This window comes from Malaclemys terrapin, chromosome 18 (assembly GCF_027887155.1).
Source record: "Malaclemys terrapin pileata isolate rMalTer1 chromosome 18, rMalTer1.hap1, whole genome shotgun sequence".
NCBI classification, from domain to species: domain Eukaryota; kingdom Metazoa; phylum Chordata; order Testudines; family Emydidae; genus Malaclemys; species Malaclemys terrapin.
In genome coordinates this window covers 12,847,039-12,867,936 of record NC_071522.1, presented here as the reverse complement: position 1 = coordinate 12,867,936, position 20,898 = coordinate 12,847,039, and the positions used below count along the sequence as shown (strand labels likewise).

The 20,898-nt window shown below is 37.9% G+C and overlaps 1 protein-coding gene across 6 annotated transcripts in view; it reads left to right on the top strand.

Annotated features, from left to right (window-relative positions):
- Positions 1-20,898, top strand: part of TPST1 (tyrosylprotein sulfotransferase 1) — a 71,807-nt gene that overhangs the window by 21,194 nt on the left and 29,715 nt on the right. For all 6 annotated transcript variants that reach the window (XR_008442697.1, XR_008442694.1, XR_008442693.1 and 3 more), the window contains one exon: positions 10,819-11,759. Coding sequence is in view for 1 of the 6 variants with exons in the window: in XM_054008234.1 (XP_053864209.1) it covers positions 10,915-11,759 (845 nt within the window). In the remaining 5 variants the exon portion in view is untranslated. The remainder of the gene's footprint in view (positions 1-10,818; positions 11,760-20,898) is intronic.

The following is a 20,898-nucleotide window of genomic DNA, read 5'->3' as shown; positions in this document are numbered from 1 at the left end:
TAGAAATGTGGTTTTACAATATTAACGGGAAATACGCATCTTTAGAATAAGGTTCTATATCTTTGCCATGAATTTTCTTAGTGTGCCCTCTTGGAATGTGAGGGGACCTAATCAACTTTCCAAAAGAATTAAAATCCTGAGATTCCTCGGACCAAAAAAGTGCCATGTAGGTTTATTGCAGGAAACTCATCTAGCAGAAATAGATGCTGATAGCTGTTGAGTATCTTTTATCATTGAATTCTAAGAGCAGAGGCACATCCATCTTAGTTTGTAAAAGTATAACTTCTTAATGTATACAGTCTTGGTCTGGTTGTGAAGGAAGATGCCTTCTTCTTGAAGGCTGTTTCAACTCAAAATAGTTAATTCTAGGAAGTATTTACAATCCAAGTGGAGGTAATTCTGAATTATTCAAAGACATTGCAGACATTCTTTCTAATAAAAGACATTCCTTTAATACTTGGTGGTGATTGGAGTACTATGCTAGACAGACATCTGGACAAATCTAATTACATGAGCTGCAGCTCTCAAAGCACAATAGGCTAGCCCTCGTTATTAATGAATGAACTTGATTTAAAAGATGTATGGTGACTGAGACACCCTGAAGAATGTGACTATACATATTTCTGTACAGTACATTCATCTTACTCCAGAACTGACTTTTTTCTTGTCTTCGGAACTGATTCCAGCATGCCTTGAAGTAACTACTGATAATATATTAACTTCAGATCATGCTCCAGTTATACTTACCACAGATGCTGATTACATACACATCATTAAAATCTTATAGGAGGAAATGGAACACTGCTACTAAAAGATGCAAAATTTTGTTCCATGGTTGATTCAGTCATCTCTAACTTCATACAAGAAAATAAGCACTCAGTTACCTAAGATACCATTTTTTGGGAAGCTCTGAAAGCTACTGTAAGGGGTGAATGCATAAAGCATGCCTCCCAAAAGAAGAGAGAGAGACTCAAGTTATTAAACTCTTTGGCCAGCAAAATAGATGAGTTGCAGAGAATGCACAAGACTGGCCGAATTAATGAAAACCTCCTACGCTCTCTAATCAACATGTAAGATAAATATAATTAATGCTTATCCAGCCAAGTTGAATTTACACTCAACAGGGTCAAACAAAGATATTATGAATGGGGAGATAAAGCTGGTAAACTACTTGCCAGAAGACTTAAAATGGAACTAGCCAACAACAATATTTCTTCCCTATTACAAAAAGACTGGAGGGCATCCTTGAACCAATAGATATAAATAATCAATTTAAGTAATTCTATCAAGCTTTATATAAATCAGACAACCAATTTGGCTCTAATAAATTTGATCATTTTGTGGAAGGCCTACCTTTTTAATTCCCTAACTGCTAAACAAGTGTTTATGGACAAAGCTTTCACAACACAAGAGATTGAACAGGCTTTTAAAAATATTAATTTTGGCAAGGCCACTGGGATGGATGGCTTTCTGTCTGATTTCTACAAACCATTTTGTAATCAGCTATCTTCTGTTCTTTCAAAGGTCTTCACTGAAATATTTCTAAAAAGAACCATGTCTTGTGACATGAGAACTGCTTTAATTACTTCAATATTAAAGAAGAACAAATATGGCTGTAACTGTGGCAACTTCTGCCCCATATCTCTGTTGAACACAGAGTGCAAAGTAATTGCAAAAATTGTAGTGACATGACTGAACACCATCATCCCATGTTCATTAAAGGAAGATTGGCTGCTGCTGATACAAGAAAAATCACACACTTGGTCCAGCTCAGATGTTCCCTTATCTCTAGATGCAGAGAGCGCCTTTGGTAGGGTTCAGTGGCCTTAAATAATGACTGATCTAGCATGCACAAAAGGAGTCAATCATCTGAGTTACCAGTTAGGCATGTTAACTTTTTCATGTGTGGCTTTAGGAAATGCTTATCCAGTTGTAGCATTATATGCACATAACAAACTGTGATTGAAACAAAGTTTCATACCATTATTGATGCTGGTCTTAAATTCAGTTTTTGTTGCCAAGGTAAATTTACTGAGTACTTTCATTTCTATTACTTTGGTTTATTGACAGCTCACCAAGGCTTTTGTCAGCTCTTGGGATGCTGATATGTATTTCCAGTTAGAATAAAAGTTGTGCAGGGAATTTTGAATGTCAAGATTGTTTGTTCGCTCTTAGGCTGCTACTGTTTGAGGTCAGCCCCCCGAAACATGCAGTGAAATTCGTGGGGGTTATTCACAAACTGAAAAACTTCAAGTATCTTATAATATACAAATATTATTTGATATTTGAGCCAGGATACAGGAGACTTGCCTGTTACCATCTGTTGCCACTGATCTATCTGTGAGGAACAGCTCCCAGGAAGGGGATTGACCTAAAGGAAACTCGGATGCTGGGGAGGAGAATACCTCGTGGGTCAAGAGGTAGTGGGGCAGTACTTGGATTTTAATGGGGGAATGTTTTGGGGAGCACTTTATTCAGGGTAAGTCACAAGTATTGCTGACAAAGGTGGAAAATTTGTGAGGGAGACCGTCATTAAAATTTTGGCAGTACATCAGTGTTTAGAGCTCTTTTAAATTAAAAACACGTGCAATTCATATTGGTTATGTGAGCTATTTCAGCACTGGAGAAGAAAAAGTGTTCCTTAAATCTCAGTTAAGGCATATTATTTTTTAACAACATTTGAAGTTTGACGGTAATACTCAGGTCTTCAGAGTCCAGTGCTGCTGTGCAGCAGATTCTAATACAGAAAATCTTTTACCAGTAACTTTGCATTTTGATGAAAAAATTATATTCCTTGTTAAGGCATAAAGATCCAGAGTTTGCATTGGCACCAGCAGCAGAATATTTTAGGATAGCAGAAACAGTAGGTTCACCAAAAAATTATCTTTAAAAAGGGGAACAAAGAGGACCCAGGGAATTATAAACCATTCAGACTAACTTCTGGAAGGGTAGTGGAATAAATTATTAAACGATCAATTTGTAAACACCTAGAGAATAATAGGGTCATAAGGAATAGCCAGAATGTGTTTGCCAAGAAGAAATTGTGCAAACTGACCTATTTTCCTTCTTTGACAGGGTTACTGGCCTGATGAATGGGGGAAACGGTAGATATGATGTATCTTGATTTTTAATAAGGCTTTTGATTCATATAACAAACTAGGGAAATTTGAAATAGATGGAATTACCATACGGTGGGTGCCCAACTGATTGAAAGACTAAACTCAGAGTAGTTATCAATGGTTCTGTCATGGGAGGGGCTTACCTAGTGGGATCGTGGAGGGATCTGTCCTGGGTCCAATACTATTCAATATTTTCATTAATGACTTGGACAATGGAGTGGAGAGTATGCTTATAAAATTTGTGGATGATTCCAAATGGGAGGGGTTCAAAGTACTCTGGATGACAGGATTAGAATTCAAAAGGACCTTGACAAATTGGAGAATTGGTCTGAAATCAACAAGATGAACTTCAGTAAAGACAAGTGCAAAATGTACTACACTTAGGAAGGAAACATCAAATGCACAACTACAAAATGGGAAATAACTGGCTAGGTGCTACTACTGCTGAAAAGAATGTGGGTGTTATAGTGGATGACAAATTTGAATATGAATCAACTATGTGATGCAGTTGCAAAAAAAGACCTATCATGTTGAGGTGTGTAGCCTGACCCAAAGTTGGGTAAATATAATTGTAACTTGAGGATTAACAGGTTTTTGTTCCAAGATCAGGCCCAGTAAGATTATTGTAAAATTATCATATAATTTGGGAACCCCAATGTGCACAGGTGCAACACTTACACTATAGGAACTCTTTCTAGATATAAATATATGATTTATTAATTTAGCAAAGATTATACACACACTTAAATTTAACAAAGCAGATATAGATAATACAGAAAGTACATTTGGACGTGCATACTTGGGGGGAGGGATAGCTCAGTGGTTTGAGCATTGGCCTGCTAAACCCAGGGTTGTGAGTTCAATCCTTGAGGGGGCCACTTAGGGATCTAGGGCAAAATCTGTACTTGGTCCTGCTAGTGAAGGGGGCTGGACTCGATGACCTTTCAAGGTCCCTTCCAGTTCTAGGAGATAGGATATCTCCATTAATTTATTTATAATTTAATTTATATATACTTACAGCCTGGTCTTTTATACTTAACCATTATCTTGTTTTATCACAATTATTGTTCTCATCTTCGCTGGTGGCCATTATTCCGGCCCCTCCCAAGGTCTACATTTTTTCAGCCTCTCTGCTGCCCCTGGATGTTACTTTTATAGTAGGTTATGCTGACGCTGCCATGACCAATGCATATTCAACAGAGGTCCTTATTTGTATTTCCTCCCTTAAGGTGTCCATTTTCTATGGGTTAGTATATGTATGAAGTTACCCTATTAGCATACACATCAATTTACTGTCATAGCAGCTTTGCGGTTGGAGGTTCTGTCCGGAACTTTCTGGATGCTGGTGTCAGCTATGTTTTGTGCTGGGGTCAGCTGTGTTCTGTGGGTGGCTGATGTCAGTACTTTGGACAAAATTCTCTCTTGCATGCTACTTTTAGTTCACTATAACTTATGAGTTACTTAAGTTTAACGCTATTTACTAAAGCCAAATCTTACAGGATAAAAGCCTGTAGGTTCCTTGCATAACTACTAAATATAATAAAGCAGAATAACAAAGCAATTAATATAATACAGGTAAGCTGGCCCACTGGGCTACAGGTGTATGAACAGGAATGTTGCATATAAGACCTAGGAAGTAATTGTCCCTCTCTACTCGGCACTGTGAGGTGTCAGCTGGAGTACTGTGTCCAGTTCTGGATGATACACTTTAGGAGGTCTGAACATATTGGAGAGGGTCTAGAGTAGAAGAACAAAATGATAAAAGGTTTAGAAAATCTGACCTATGAGGAAAGTTTAAAACAAACAAACAAACCTGGGAATGTTTAGTCTTGAGAATGGAAGACTGAGGGGGGACCTGTTAACAGACTTCAAATACGTTAAAGGCTGTTATAAAGAGGACAATAATCAATTGTTCTCCATGTCCACTGAAGGTAGGACAAGAAGAAATGGGCTTAATCTGCCGCAAGAGGGATTTACATTAGAGATTAGGAAAACCTTTTTAACTATAAGTGTAGTTAAGCTTAGAAATGGGGATTTCACAATCTCCCTTGGAAGCCTATTATTGGAGGTTTTTAAGAACAGGTTGGACAAACACCTGTCAGGGATGGTTAGGTTTATTTGGTCCTGCCTCAGTGCAGGGGGCTGGACTTGATGACCTCTCTAGGTCCCTTCCAGCCCTATATTTCTATGATGCTATGATCAACCCAATTGGACTCAGTCATTTCTTCCGTTGTGCTGTACAATCAGCCTATCTCTAGCCCATTGACCTCAATAAAAGCTGTTGTGGTCTCAGCATTTTTGTAAATTGGACAGGTGCCTAAAACATAGATTTAAGAGCCTGATCTTAATCTCCTGTTTTTTAAAATGTTGGCCCTGGATTCAATCTCTAGCTTTACTATTGACTTACTTTGTGACGTTGGGCAAATCATCTAACCTCTCTGCACCATTTTCCCCTTCTTTAAAATTGAGATAACAATTCTTGCTTCAGAGATACTGCAAGACTTTAAAGCTAAAGCATCTTAAGATCCTTAGATAACAGACATTATATCAGTGAAAAAATGTATTTAACCTCTGTTTAGGTTTAAAATTTGACCTTCCTTAAAATTATAATCTGGAGAAGAATGTGTTCTGGAGTATATATCTTTAAAAAGCATTCTATCTGAATATTTTACACATCTCATTGGCTTTCAAGAGTTGAGTCATAGTATGACTCTAGAAATTTTACTAAAGCAATTGAGGGGAAACAAGTAACTAGCCAAACCACTATTACTTATGCACTGGTACTGCGAATCCAGCCTGGGAAGTAAAGTTTAACTACTTGCCTGCAAGACTGGGTAGGGTCCTTTAGTAACACTGGTAGTCAAACAAAGTAAAAAAGAGAGCCAATTTGTAACGGGGAAAATATCCTTGTTTATCCATCTCCATTTGGTGAAATCGTTATGGAAGGAAATGATGCCTTTAAGAGGGTGTTTAAAACCTGGACTGTATAAAATACTTCAATACATAACATGTTTCTGAACCAGAAGAGGGATTGCGCTACAGTGCGTTAGTTTTATCTGTTTTGACAGCAGTCATTTCTGTACCTTGACAAAAGTGAAATGACTCCCCACAAAAAACCAACCCTCCACAAATAAGGGGTTTCATGCTGTTTTTTTCAGAGCCCTGGGGAGATCTCAGTGCTCTTGCTGCTGCTGTGCTAATTGGCTTTCTCATGTTTGTCATGTGTGTGCTTGCCCGAAGATTTAATGAAAAGCAGCCATGTATGCAGATTACTAACCTTAGGTGATGGATTTTTGGCAACAAAGGGCCCTACTCTCCTCATACACATAAATAGCATGTATGTGCACAGACCTACGTACGTGAAGCTCAAGATGGGCTAAAAGAAGGAAAGAACTTGCAGGTGCTGCTCAGAGAGAATCTGAACATTGTTTGATGTATCTTATTTCCATCCAGGACTCAGCTTCACTTTCTGATTTGGAAAAGCTTTATTGCATAATTAAATGTTAACACATTATGCAAGGTTTTAGCTTTTCTATATTGAATGCTAAATCTTACATCAGGATTTATTATACATTCTCCCTCTCCCTCATTTATATAGCTGTTTAATATTTTAGCTGAACCTCAGCTGACGTTTAATACATTCCTACTTCTATGGGTAGTTTTTCAACTTGCAGCATGGTCAATTGATAAGTTTAACACCAGTGAGAATATAAATATGTAATTTCCCTGTACCTCAAGGCAGAATTCAAAGCTATGGAGATGGTAAAGGAGTAAAGGCCAGATTTAAAGCCTGCCTAGTGAAGGAACATTTTAAAGAGAGGATGTCTTATTCTAGAAGCTGTGGATGTGCAAAGAAGAAAAAAAAATCTGAATATTGGAATTGGGGTGGGTGGAATTCTCCCATTTAAAACCATGAAAAATTATTTAATCAAGGGCCCAGTCTCACCATGTTGGCACACCCAAAGTTCCTCTTGAAGTAGGATTTGAGTCCTTGTTTACTTGTTGCAGCTATTCTGACTTTTTAGCGCCCAGAGGCCCCAATCAAAACTGAAGCCCCATCTGGAAAGGTGCTAACACAAAGTAAAAGATAATCCCTGGCCGCAAAGAGCTTTCAGTCAACAGTATTGCAATCAATTAAGTCAAAACTTGTATTTTGTAATTATTTAACAAATAAATCTGACTTGCTAGCACAGTTGGAAATGTAAAATGGCTACATATTTTCTTTATATTTAAAACTACTTTAATTTATTGGATACATTATTTCAATAATATTTTGTTGATAAAATAAACAATACTTTTGTTTAAAAAATCACTATACTCATGGATTTATTTATTTTATTTTTTTTTTTGGTACAAACAACTGGCCTGCATTTGTAAATAGATGTGTGTTTACATGTACCACTTGAGATGGTTCCAGTTCTCTCTTCACCTCACAGATAGGGAATTAGTTAAAAGTTGCTTCTTTGTTGGTGCCTGAGCGTTGGTACTAAAACTGTTCTTTGCTCCTGGCACTTTCTTTCCTGAGGTCAGAATTCATTTGCGCTGTCTGAGTCACCCGTCAATGACTTCTTCAGTTGAGAGATCCATTTCAGATTCTCCTAAGCAAAAGAATACTTATTTTAAAGTTTATGGGAATAGAGCCCAAACAACAAAATAAAAGTAAAAATAGTTGATGCTCCACATTCCAAACCTAAAAAGAAATAGAAATATTTTTGTGGGTATATTTTGTTTTGACGGCTTTATGAAAGCTCTTCTTCTTTTTCCCCCCTCCAAAGCAGTTTTCCTGAAAGCTCTAGAATTTTTTTTAATTACGTTATTTAAGCATGTTTTTATTAAGGCATTTGCAATGTGTATAGTTTTATAAAGTTGACAAAATTGTTGACAGTCAATTACTGCCATTAATGATCATTGGTTGTCATTTTCTTTAAATGGTAATATTAAATTTATGCTCTTTAATTGGGAGCATGCACTTTACGTTCTGATTGTATGTAACCTTATGGCTACTTCTAAATTGATTTGATTGAAGATCCTTACAGAAGTATAAAATTTAATTTATTTTTACCCAATGTCAGTTTTCTGCTGATCTTTTCACCTTAACAATTTTTATTTAGCTTGGTCTGTTAAACAAATATAATGCAGTAGTTTCTGTCATTCCTCTGACTGATTACGTTCAAATTGCTTTGCTGATAACAGAATCATGTTATGAGCCCATTCCCGCAAGTCTTCTATGCGTGAAGCTCCCATTTATGTCTGAGCTCTCATCTTGGAGGGCTTGCAGAATCAGGGTTTTTATTTGAATTACTGAAACATAAAACTTGCTTCATTCCACACAATTTTTACACTTCTTGAAAAGAGTAAATGAAACTTTCACATTATTTCCATGGAAGAGGTTTTTGATTACCTTGAGGTATGTGTTAAATCTTTGGCTGATAACAGCTGCTGCGATGCCCTGGCAGCACTCAGGCTTGAGTCCAGTGTGGACCTTCATCCTGTGTGTTGGTTCCCGATCCCCTGTACAGTAGAACCTCAGAGTTACAAACACCTCGGGAATGGAGGTTGGTTCTAGCTCTGAAATGTCTAACTCTGAACAAAACGTTATGGTTGTTTCAAAAGTTTACAACTGAACATTGACTTAATAGTTTTGAAACTTTACTCTGACATGCCAAACCCACGAATAAAATGCAGAAATTGGGTTTGTTTTTGGATTAATTGGCTTTTTGCTTGTTGGCTAGTTTTTGGCTTGTAACTTGTTGGTTGTTTGGCTTGTAGCTTATTGCTGCTTTTTTTTTTTATCTGCTCTTGGCAAGCAGGGGCAAAGGGCAAGCAGGGGCAAGCATGGGAGAGAGCAAAGGGCAAGCATGGGAGAGAGCCAGGGGTGCACAGCGGGCCCACCACAGTCCTGGACTGCGCACCGGGGGGGGGGATCTAGTCACATAGAGTGTTGGGGTTCTTAGGGATTGGCTTGTTTTGGCCTTGTTTTGAAATAGGATTAGCTTGATTTTTGGCTTATTGTGAAAGTCGGGATGCCTGTTTACCGCATGAAAGTTGGCAACTGTGTTTACTATGCAGAAGAAAAATGCTGCTTTTAACCATCTTAATTTAAATTTAACAAGCACAGAAGCAGTTTCCTTACCATGTCAAATCTTTCCCTTTATTTTTTTTAGTAGTTTACATTTAACACAGTATTGTAATTGCTTTTTATTTTTTATTTTTATTTTTATCTCTGCTGCTGCCTGATTGCATACTTCCAGTTCCAAATGAGGTCTGTGGTTGACCACTCAGTTCGTAACTCTGGTGTTTGTAACTCTGAGGTTCTACTGTACCTCAGACCCACTTAACTTCATCTTTTCTGTTTCCAGGGAAACAGCTCCTGTACCCTAAAATCACCAGCCAGATACAAACTGTAGTTGCATTTTAACAAGCCTCTTATTAGGCTTAAAGAATATAATGGACTCAATTGTACTACAGGTGTATCTCCACTGAGTTCAGTGGTATTGCACCAATGTATCTGAGAGCAGAATTCATTTCATTTTCCTTTCAATGTGTGTGCAGTGCTCCAGAGATACGTGAAAAGACTTCACTCCTATCTGTACTGGGTAAGAAGTCTGAGTGAGTGAGTCATATACTGTATCCCATATGGTCATAAATATTATCTATGCAGCACTCTTCTCCCTCCGTCCCCTGCATTGAGAAATGGAGGAAGATTTTTAAAAAACTCTGTAGGATTCCATGCTTATATCAGTGGCACCATATTGAACTTTTTAACTTTGCAAGTATAAGAAAATTCTTTCCTGTCAGCCCTCTAAACTCAACATGGAATCTGAAAGTTGCATCTTTACAAGTAATAAAAATGCTGCCTCTGATTTTATATCTGTGCAAATTCACTGGAGGCAGTGGGGTTTCACAGATATGATAGAAGGCAGAATGTATTTATATATGGAAATGAGACATGACATTTACCATGTACCTGTGTATCTCATTCCTGTGACCACCTCATGTGCCATTTATCCATCAAGCCAAAATTATTCTAAGATTTCAAATTTTTCAGCAGCTTCCAACAGTCAACTTACATTTCTATTCAGATTTAATTTAAAATATATCCTGCTTTCCCCAAATGTGAAATTGTATCTATTGATTTATTATTTGTTTTTTATCTAGACAGTTCGTGCCTCAAGGAGCTCTCAGTTGCTCTTTTTTCCCCCTTTTTTTGTGAAGTACTAAACGCACAGTTAAACTTCAGTGAATAATAACGAAATACATATTTTTAACATTTTTCCTTTCAGTTTGCAGACACTTGCATAAGTGACATCTTTGCTTGACCATACCTGTTAGTAATAGATATCCAGTGGTTCCATTTATTCTGAATATTTTCTTGATAATGTAGCTGACTATTTCTTACTAAACGGTAATAATACAGTCATCTGGCTGGCTGTAGACAACAAAGGAATTGAACCAGTCCTCGTGGAGTACATCCACTGGAGGAGATGATGGGGACTCACTGATATAATGGAAGTACATGGTATAACATGGAATACATGTTCTGTTTGAAGAATTTGTATATATGTACTATGTTCAGTGGTATTAACATCACACCAGGGAACTTGTAATTTATCTCCAACTGAAATATCTGGCATGGTGATATATGTTAATCTGTAATAGTTCTTAGTGCAGTTGTAATTTTTTCTTTTATTCCCACCAGATCTTGATCATCTTGGACTATAATCTCCATGGCGTGAAAATCTGAAGATATTCCGGAGTAAAAGATTGGTTTATTTAAAGTGACTATTGTATCAAAATGGTTGGAAAACTCAAACAAAACTTGTTATTGGCATGTCTGGTGATCAGCTCAGTGACAGTGTTTTATTTGGGGCAACATGCTATGGAATGTCACCACAGAATAGAAGAACGCAGCCAGCCAGTGAGGATGGAAAGTGGGAGAACCACAATAAGAACTGTCTTTAACTTAAAAGCAAATAAAACCTTTGCTTACAATAAAGACATGCCTTTAATATTTATTGGAGGGGTGCCTCGAAGTGGCACTACACTAATGCGTGCCATGCTAGATGCTCACCCCGATATCCGTTGTGGAGAAGAGACTAGGGTTATCCCTCGAATTCTGGCAGTTAAGCAGATGTGGGCCAGATCAAGTAAAGAGAAAATCAGACTGGATGAAGCTGGGGTGACAGATGAAGTTCTGGACTCAGCCATGCAAGCCTTTTTATTGGAAATCATTGTTAAACACGGGGAACCTGCTCCCTATTTGTGTAATAAAGATCCTTTTGCTCTGAAGTCCTTAACTTATCTTGCCAGAATTTTCCCCAATGCCAAATTTCTTTTAATGGTACGGGATGGTCGTGCATCGGTGCATTCCATGATATCTAGAAAAGTCACCATAGCTGGGTTTGACCTTAACAGCTACAGGGACTGTTTGACCAAGTGGAATCGTGCTATAGAGACTATGTATAACCAGTGTATGGAGGTTGGTTTTGAAAGATGCATGCTGGTACACTATGAACAACTTGTATTGCATCCTGAAAGGTGGATGAGAAATCTATTAAAGTTTCTCCACATTCCATGGAACCAAGCAGTGCTACACCATGAGGAAATGATTGGGAAAGCAGGTGGTGTGTCTCTTTCAAAGTGAGTACAAGTGTTTCTTGGTGTCTTGTATCGATCTAAACTTCACTGTTTAGACATGGTTTGCATTTTGATGCCAAGTATAATTACAGGCTATTGTAGAAATACAAGTGTTGACCAGTCTCAGCAGTAGTGTATTTTCTTTAATCACTTTTCACTATGGCCATTTTAATGTTCCTGTAGATAAAGACCAGAATACTCTGCAGCAAGTCGGACTTAAATTCTGCAGCAAAGCTCTGTGTCACCAGAGTGGCTGACATGAAATTTAAACAGGTTCATTTGAATTGAAGGGTTTTATTGGATTACATAGGAAATGAAATAACCAGTACAATAGCCCTTCTAGTCTTCTGATTTTGACATTAAATTCAACTTTTTTCATTCTCCTCACACTTTGTGTGCTGCAGCAGATTTTTATATTGAAAATGCATACTTACCTTGTAGAAGATATCAAGGAAAGTTGTAGGTTTTTGCATGTGGGTAAGGGGCAGTTTGGGCTTTTAATCCACAATAAGGTGTTGGAAGTAGTTTGGGATTGTGAGATAAGCATGCTGGATGTTTCTTCTAAATATGGTGACCAGATGTCCCGATTTTATAGGGACAGTCCTGATATTTGGGGCTTTTTTCTTATATAGGTGCCAGTTATCCCCCACCCCGTCCCGATTTTTCACACTTGCTATCTGGTCACCCTACTTCTAAAGGTCCCATCACCACTACCAGTACAATCATGGATTTTGTAACCAGTTGGTGACTTGACATGTTAAAACAAACACAGAGTAGTTTGCACAGCAGCATCATTGTGTCATAGCTGTAGCTAACTGTGTTGGTATATTTGCACCTGCCATATTGCCTAACCGTGTTTGTATTAATGCATTCTGGGAAAATGTAGGGAGCTACCCTGTTATCCTATACCTCAGTAAGGAATATAGGGTACCTGAACAACACGCACTGAGTGGAACCGTGCACGTAGGTCAATACACTCTGGAATATCTTCCTTTCAGCTCCTTGTGCACTAAGTAGGACTGGATTACTTAGGCACAGTTACGAGGTTCCAATCTCCACTATAAAATGTGCTGAACTGTTCACAAGAAGCACTTGTGACTGCCTAGGCCTCTGGCAGTGGCAAAACACACTACAAGATGCCACATTTACTAATAGAATATTTATCATAGTTAATGTGAACACAAACCATGTATAGAGCAAAGAAGGCATTAACTGGTTACAAACTCAGTTAAGAATTAAGTGGACAGGCTAAACTGATCAGCAAGGAACTAGTTAACAGTGGGTTTCAGCTAAATTATTTAGATTTCAGAATTCATCTCCTTGGATGACTGAAGCAGTTCACATCTCAGAGCTATTGTTAAGGCTATCTGCAGTTTGGGAAGATTATGTATCAGTTTAGATTTCATTTTTATAATTTTAAATATTTGGATAAAACCTGATGATGAGCTATGATTACCTAGGTATGAAATCCATTTTTGTATAGGGATTAAAGATAATGCCTATCTTATTGACAATATATACATTTTTTAGAGAGATTAGTTGTATCTAGGGTTCAATCTTAAATGGTTTAGTAATTCCTCAGGAAGCTGAGTCCTAATGTAGAGTGCCTCAAAGGGTTTGTCTACACTAGAGGGTTTTTTTTACCTCAGGTTCATGGATTGTAAATCAGCTTGAGTTATAATCTTTCAGGAAATTTGGGGAACTGCTGTTCCAGTGAAGTAGGACCCAGAATTGGCATACTTTTTCTTTTGGCACAGCCTTCTGAGAGGGTTTGTATTTTGAATATAAGAAACCGGTTGTAGACTAATCTTTTACTAATTGTCTTTCATGCACATTGTGCATTTGACTTCCTGAGTAGAGCTGGGTGAAGTATCCGGGTTTTGATATTCTTGAGGGAGCTTAAACGATTTAGTCTTTCCTATGATGTCTAACTTACTCTTCACTGACCAGCTCTTTTGGTGTGTCTACCCATATGTGTAGCTGGAGTTTGAGAGAAGTGGAAACTCATTATTCATAATACAGAAAAGTCTTTTTCTCTCCCCTCCCTCCTCTTCCTAAGCACAGTTCTTTCAATATGTGACTCATGTCTTTCTTCCTTTCCTGATATTGCAAAGCTTTTACTATATTATGTCATCTCTGTTAGACTGCCAGAGGGACAATAGTTACTTTTTATATTAAAAAGTGATGTCCTAGCTGTGGGATGTGCCCAGTTAAATTTCTTGGCCACAATGTGTGACTGCCTGTCTGTGCTCAAGTACTCTTACAGTAGAAGAAAGAAAGAAGAAAGCTCCTCTCACAGTGAGTAGGAACACTACTTTTTTCAGTTGATTCAAATAAACTAGTAAGATTAACTGAACAGTGGAGAGGATAAATGCTAAACCTAAACAATTGGGTAAGCCAACAGGCAAAATCATTTACACTAATTAATTCTTCAAAAACCTAAAGCCAAGTGATTTTATATTAAAAATTGGAAACCAGCTATGAATGGCTACTTATTAGATCCCTAAGCCAGTATTTAGTTCAGAGTGGGTTTTAAAGACTTTATATTGATTTCTGGCATCCCCGGTAAAATATCAGGGTACTGATGCTGCTGTAGTGGAAATGGTTGCCTTTGTGGCAAGTGAAGATTTAATGCAAAGAAACTCACTCTTCTGTGCCACTGCCCATATGTTTGATTGTCCTCATTAATGAACATTTTATATTGTGGTAGTGTCTCAGGTCCAATTTGCTTGTGCTCTTTATTGTGCTAAGAGCTGTACAGACATAATCAATGACAGCCTGTGGCCCAGATTGCTTACAGTCTAAAAGGTTGGATAATATTTTTTTTTTAAATATAAGAGCAGAGATATTTTGACATGAACCCTTTTTAATAAATAAAAGGGTTCATCATGTTGATTGGAAAGATGGGTATACAAGTATGCAAAAGCCCTGTTGGTCTGAGGAATAAGCTAGATATGGGAAGTGGCAATGGGATGGAAGATAATGAACTGGGAAGTCCTCCTCACATGATACACTGTTAGTTCGGAAACAGGGATTGGGAAAGATGAGATTGGTACCTAAGTGCCTCATAAGTATTTAGCAATAGAAAACAGACAGCTTTCTAATGAGTCCCTGCTTATGTTGGAACCGTGGGAAGTAACTGGATTTTTCAGGTCTGCCTCTGTTTGTTCTGATACGCTATAATGCCTTTGAGTCAACAGTAAGTTGCCTGAGTCACAAAAACTAACAAACCATCAGAACACTGGCGTCTTCAAGGCTGTTAGTCTCCACAGTGTTAATTTTACTATAAAGGTAGTCATTATATTTTCTGATGGAATAATATTTTTTAAATTGGACACTCCTAAAAAATGTGGGAGGATCCAAATCAGTTTTATGTGCAATATCACTTCAGTGTGCTGTGCAGGGATTGATTACTACTTATTAATGTAAGAGTTCTGATTTCTCGATCTCCCTTGCACTGATTTATTTAAAAAAAAAAAAAAAAGGCTCCAGTGTGGCTTTTATTGCTAGTTTTGTTTTTGGAAGTAGTACTATGCCTCTTCACCCTGTTTCTTATGAAGTATTTATACTTTATCACTTGATGATTACCTGTTCTGTTCATTCTCTCTGGGGCACCACTGGCCACTGTCGGAAGACAGCATACTGGGCTAGATGGATTTTTGGTCTGACCCAGTTTGGCTGTTCTTGTGTACCAACATTTACTGAGCATTTGCTCAGAGGGGTGTAGTTAATGCAAACATTTAATGTGTAACTTCAAACATTTGCATGGGTGTTCTCCCTTCTCACACCTCTCCACAAGGGATTGTGAATTGTGTACATATTTGTAATAGGTTGAGCTGGTGCAGATGTCAAAATGCTGCCAGAACACAAAAGTAGACTGCCACCTGTGACTTCGCCTGAAGTAATAAACCCCACCTAGCCTTTCGGGCAATGGCAGGGTGGGACCAGCTCCCTGTAGCTAATGACTAATTCTTCAGATAACTTCCCTCTCTACTAGATCACTAGTTCAAAATAAAATATTTAATTATTTTAATGTATAAAATACAATTTAAAAACCCTGGGTCCCCAACCAAGCAGTCTACAATATTAAACTCCAAACAGTTTATTGGTCAATGTTTTTCCCCAAAACTAAACTATCAATCTTATCTGATGTGATATTTGATCCCGTTTATTCATGTCATTGGTTGTGCCATTTGAAGGTAGTTGAAACAATAAACACATCATAAAAAGTAAGTTAATCTGAGTCCTGTTTACTTAAAGTAAAACAAGTCAATACAGTTCTGTTGGCCATTTGCAATTGTATTTAGTTTTATGGGCTTTTTTCCTGTACAGTGAAATACTGAGTACAATAAATTGTGATCTTTCCCTTGGCATATCTTCCATTGTAATTGCTGAAGTATAACTGCTTTCTCAAGTGTTTGATTTCATTCAGTATTAACATTACCTACTGTCTCTCATTTTAAAATTTTTTGGTCAGTGCAGTGATGTAAATATCGGGCATGTGTTCTCTGTAGCAGGCTTTTCTGATCTTGGTACCTAGGTAGCATAACTGAGATTACCCTTCTATTCTCCATAAGGAGGGAGTTTCTGATCCTTCACAGAATGAGGCTGTATGCACAAATGGAACCCCACTCTTACTTCAGTTCTGCCATATATTTCAAACCGTTGTCTGGTAATGCTCTAGAATATAGTAGTTTCCTTGATTGATTCTGTTGTATCTGTAAATACATTTGTGCTTTTTCTCCTTTGTCTTATCTTCTAGCTATTATTCAGCAGCCCCGTTATCTTATTCATAAAGCATCACATCCAGTAATGACTAACCATCTGTTCCTAAAAAAATGACCAATGGATTATGTTAGTAGTGAACAAACCAATCAAACTTCAGTATCTTTGTGCATTGAGTGGTCTTTTACTGGAATATTTTCTTGGCCAGAACAACACAGATGGAACTGGTAACATGTGGTCTTGATTATTACAAAGGCTTTCATATGGCCTCTTTAACAGGTGTTTTCCTCATAAGTCAAAGTTAGTATGTCATGGTTTGATATACTTTTTTATTACAACATTGTGTTATGTACTGTTAAACCCTTTTCGCTTATCAGGATATTTCACAGTATGTACCGCTGCACCAAAATTGAGTGCATGGTGGGGTTGTGAATTGGCAGTAATTAACTTTTGTTCCACTTAAGAATTGGCTCAAAACCAAATTGTTAGTATTAGATAATTGTTCTGGAATTATAACTGAATTGCAAAATCTTGCACACTCCATCTCCTTATCCTAAACCTTCTGATTGAGTTGGAGTAAATCAGTGCATCATAGCTGCCTGTGTATCAGCAAATTATGTTTACTGTCGTGGCCTTCGGATTTTAGGTTTCCATTTCATTCTGTTACTTCACTAACATTGCTTCTTAATTGTGGGATCCAAAAAGTCCCATATTTCTGCTGATAAAAGGAAGCTAACACAAGCTTTAAATTGGGAGGGAGGCTCCCAATCTGCAAGCAGGAGCACGAGGTGGTACAGAGCACTCATGCACCCTCAATGCCATTATTCAAGACTCCAATCGCACATGCATGAGGCACATGCATATCTGCAGTGCAATGTACACCAACATCGTGTTAAAGAACCAGTTACTGAAGGATAAGTAACAGTTCTGTATTGAAGGAGTCTATGGCGTTGTCTACATGGTGTGGGAATGCACACCAGTGGGGCTCTTCCTGCTAGAGCAGGCTTTCTTCGGGTGCACGGAGAGACTGCTCAGAAGCTGACGTAGCCTCTTCATTGATGTTGTGACTTCCTCTTTCTCAGGTGATCAGTCTTGGAGTTCTGGAGCTTCAGTATTCCCTTAGGGGGGTTTTCAACCCGAAAGCCAAACCTTCTTGCCCATATCCTGGATTCCTATAGCTTGTGAACTTCACTTACTGAGCCTTGTAGCATCTCTCTCCAAGATCTTTGGAAAAGTCAGGTGCAATGCCTACCAAGGAGCCATGTAACCATGTCCAATCAGGTTAGAATTAAGTCCTTTTTAGCTAGTTGTCAATTCCAGAAAACCATTTAAACTAAGTGTTTGGGGTTTTACATACCCCAGAGACTGAAAGTCCATGATATCCCCATTCTGTGCCTCGTCCCCCCCCCCCCCCCCACACAAAAATTGGAAATTGGACATAAAGCCACTTTGAGGAAGAGGGTGCACTTTTGTTTGGGTGAAAAACCTGATGACAGATCATCACTTTACAGAAAGTTCAATTAGCAATTATTCACCCAGCAAAAAAAATAAGAAATAAATTGGAACTTATGACAAATTTACATTAATCTTCCTGTTTATAGAACTGGGCTACAGTGACATAGGTTATGTCCTGAAACTTCATCATGCTAGAAGGAGCTTACTTTAAAATGTCTGAAGATGAAACTAATTTAAGATTTTCAGTTTTATATAGAGCCTGTATTCTCATGAAGGCTGTTTCTCTCACACAGATAATTGGTCACTTTCAGATAAGTGGCTTGCAGAATTCTGGGGCAAGGACGTTTTGCCTTCACCTTCTTTTCCCCTCCTAGTTTTTGGCTGAGTTCCATGCTCTACTCTACTAGTAGTAACTCAGGATAGGAGACACATCTGATTAGTATTCTGACTTTTGGTTTTGATTCCACTGTCGCCTTGAGTGGGCAGTGATTATGGGTGTCTTAGTCTTTGTCTGCATTTGCTTAATGATCTTCATTTTCATTCTTCAGTTTCTTATGCTGATGCTGCTGGAGCCTCATTATTATTATTAAGAGAACAGGAATAGCAATTTTATTTCAGTTTGGCTTCTATCTAACTAGTGATAATGTTAAAAGGCCTTTAAAGATGTATATTGCAGGATTTGTGGTAGCACAGAACCTTCTGCGGTTTGAAGTAATAGCCAGCATGGCTGTTTAAGGAATGTATTGTAGTATGTAGTAGTCTAGCCATAAGGAGTATTGTTAATATATCCCTGGCATTTGCCACCTAACTGAAAACAGCTGTGGTGACCACAAATGCAAAGAAATGCCATTCCTTTTTCAAGGAGGATTTGACAAGTTTTTTTTTTTTTTTTTTTTTAAACATTTTTTAGGATTATTGTGAAAATAGCTAAGTAGGCAGAAATAGTACTGGAATATTCTTTTTTTTTTGCAGATCAATTTTTTTTTTCTTGGTTATTGCCATGCAGAGACAGAAGTGCTTGTGGTTAGCGCTGGATTACATGTCAGCTGTTTCACTGTCTCCGATCTTACTGCACTTTTAAAGTAGGACCTGGAACTGCCATTGTGTGTGTGTGCTCCCTCTCTCATTTTCATGACTTCCTGCTCAGATGCTCTAGACTATGGTTCTTTTCCTGGTCTTGTCCTTTTTTTCCTGTGTTAAATATTTTTCTGTGGAGACATAGTTTACTTAAGTAAAAACAAATTTGGTACAGTATTTTCTGGGAATTAATCACTGTCTGGGAGGAGCTAGTGTGCTTCTAGCATTAACCCGAGGCTGTTGTTAACTGCCAGGAAATGTTCTATGCTGATGTTGTTGCTGTAAATGATGAAAAAGGCAAGGGGCAGGACATGGATTTTTTTTTTCTTTTAAGTTTGAAGTGCTGTTTGTTATGTGCTGGGCATTCATTAAGTGCCCTATATGTTACTTATATTACAATAGCCCTCCGGGGCCTGATCTCTGATTGGGGATCCATCATGGTGTTGAACAAACAATTATTAGCCAATCCGATTTACATAGATCTTATTGCAACGCTTCTTGTTGTTTAGAATCAGAGTTCAAAGACAAGACAATCTTTGATAATTTTGAGAAGCACATTTCAGATTTGATCTGTTTTTTTTTTCCCCCTCAGTCTTTAAATGTCTGAGAACCTTCAAAAGTGTAATGCTAGTAAGAGTCAACTTCAGTGGTTTTGCTCATCTTTTGGGTATTGTCCCATCTTTGCAGACTTCTTTTGATGTCATGACGCTTTGTGCTGTATTTGTTTTGCCATCTCAGTCCTCCTAAAATCAATTCTAATGATTCTCTAAGTGGGGAAACTAGTGTACACTACTCCATTTAAAACTGCAGCAAGGTAGAGGAGGACCAAAACCAACCTGTTTCTCACTGGTATCCCTTTGTGATGGCTTACTTCAAAACTAGAAGGGATTCTCATAGCTTCCACTGAAATCAATAGATACTCATTAGTTTTCACTGTAATCTGTGGGGGTGCTGAGTGTTGAGCATCACTGAAAATCAAACTACTTATTTGGGTGCTTAAGTATGAATTTAGTTGTCTCATTTTTAGGCATGTGCTTTTGAAAACTTTGACCTTGGACTCCAGAAAATTGGAAATTTTAATAGAATACTTCTCCACACCAGACATCTTCAAAGTCAACTAGCTGCTTATGAATCAGTAATTATAATCATTACCTATGAGGCAAAAACTGTTCACTCTCTTCTCACAATTATCAGGTTAATTCGATAAGCTCATCATTGTTGTAAAGTGACTGAAGTCAATGAAGTTATGGCACTTTGACCCCCTAGCTTGAAACTACAGGGACTATTCCACCAAATTTCCCTTTATTTTTCTCAGGAGATATCTGCTGTCTTAATTCTGAGTCAGTTACTAATTGCTGAGTCTTACCTGGAATCTCCATGCTTCATTAACTTGCATTGTTTCCTGTTTGTTCTGGTAGGGAGGGGTCTTTTTAACAGAGCAAGAGTTTTGCTACTGTTCTTATGTTTTGGTATTTAAATGTAGACTAGAACTTGGTTTTATGGCCTACGCAGTGATCATGGGCAAATCACTTTGCCGCCTTGTGCCTCAGTTTCCCTACCTGTAAAGTGGGGAGGATGGTAATGATTACTGTCTTTGTAAAGTGCTTTGAGATCTACCAAAGAAAACTTCTGTAATAAGAGCTAGCTATTAGAGCCTAGGTAGAGCCTTTTATGCTTAAAATGCTTTACATCAGTAAGTTAGGTACAGGTAGTGCAATGACTGTAGGCAGACATGACAGCTATGTATTTAGCAATAGTTCCCATACATGTTTAGCTATTCAGTTGGAATTGCAGATGTATGATGACATACCATGTGGTATTACTTATGGTACAGGAGTTAAATATCTCCCGAGGGGCTTTTTGTGCCAAGGTTTTGATTTTAACC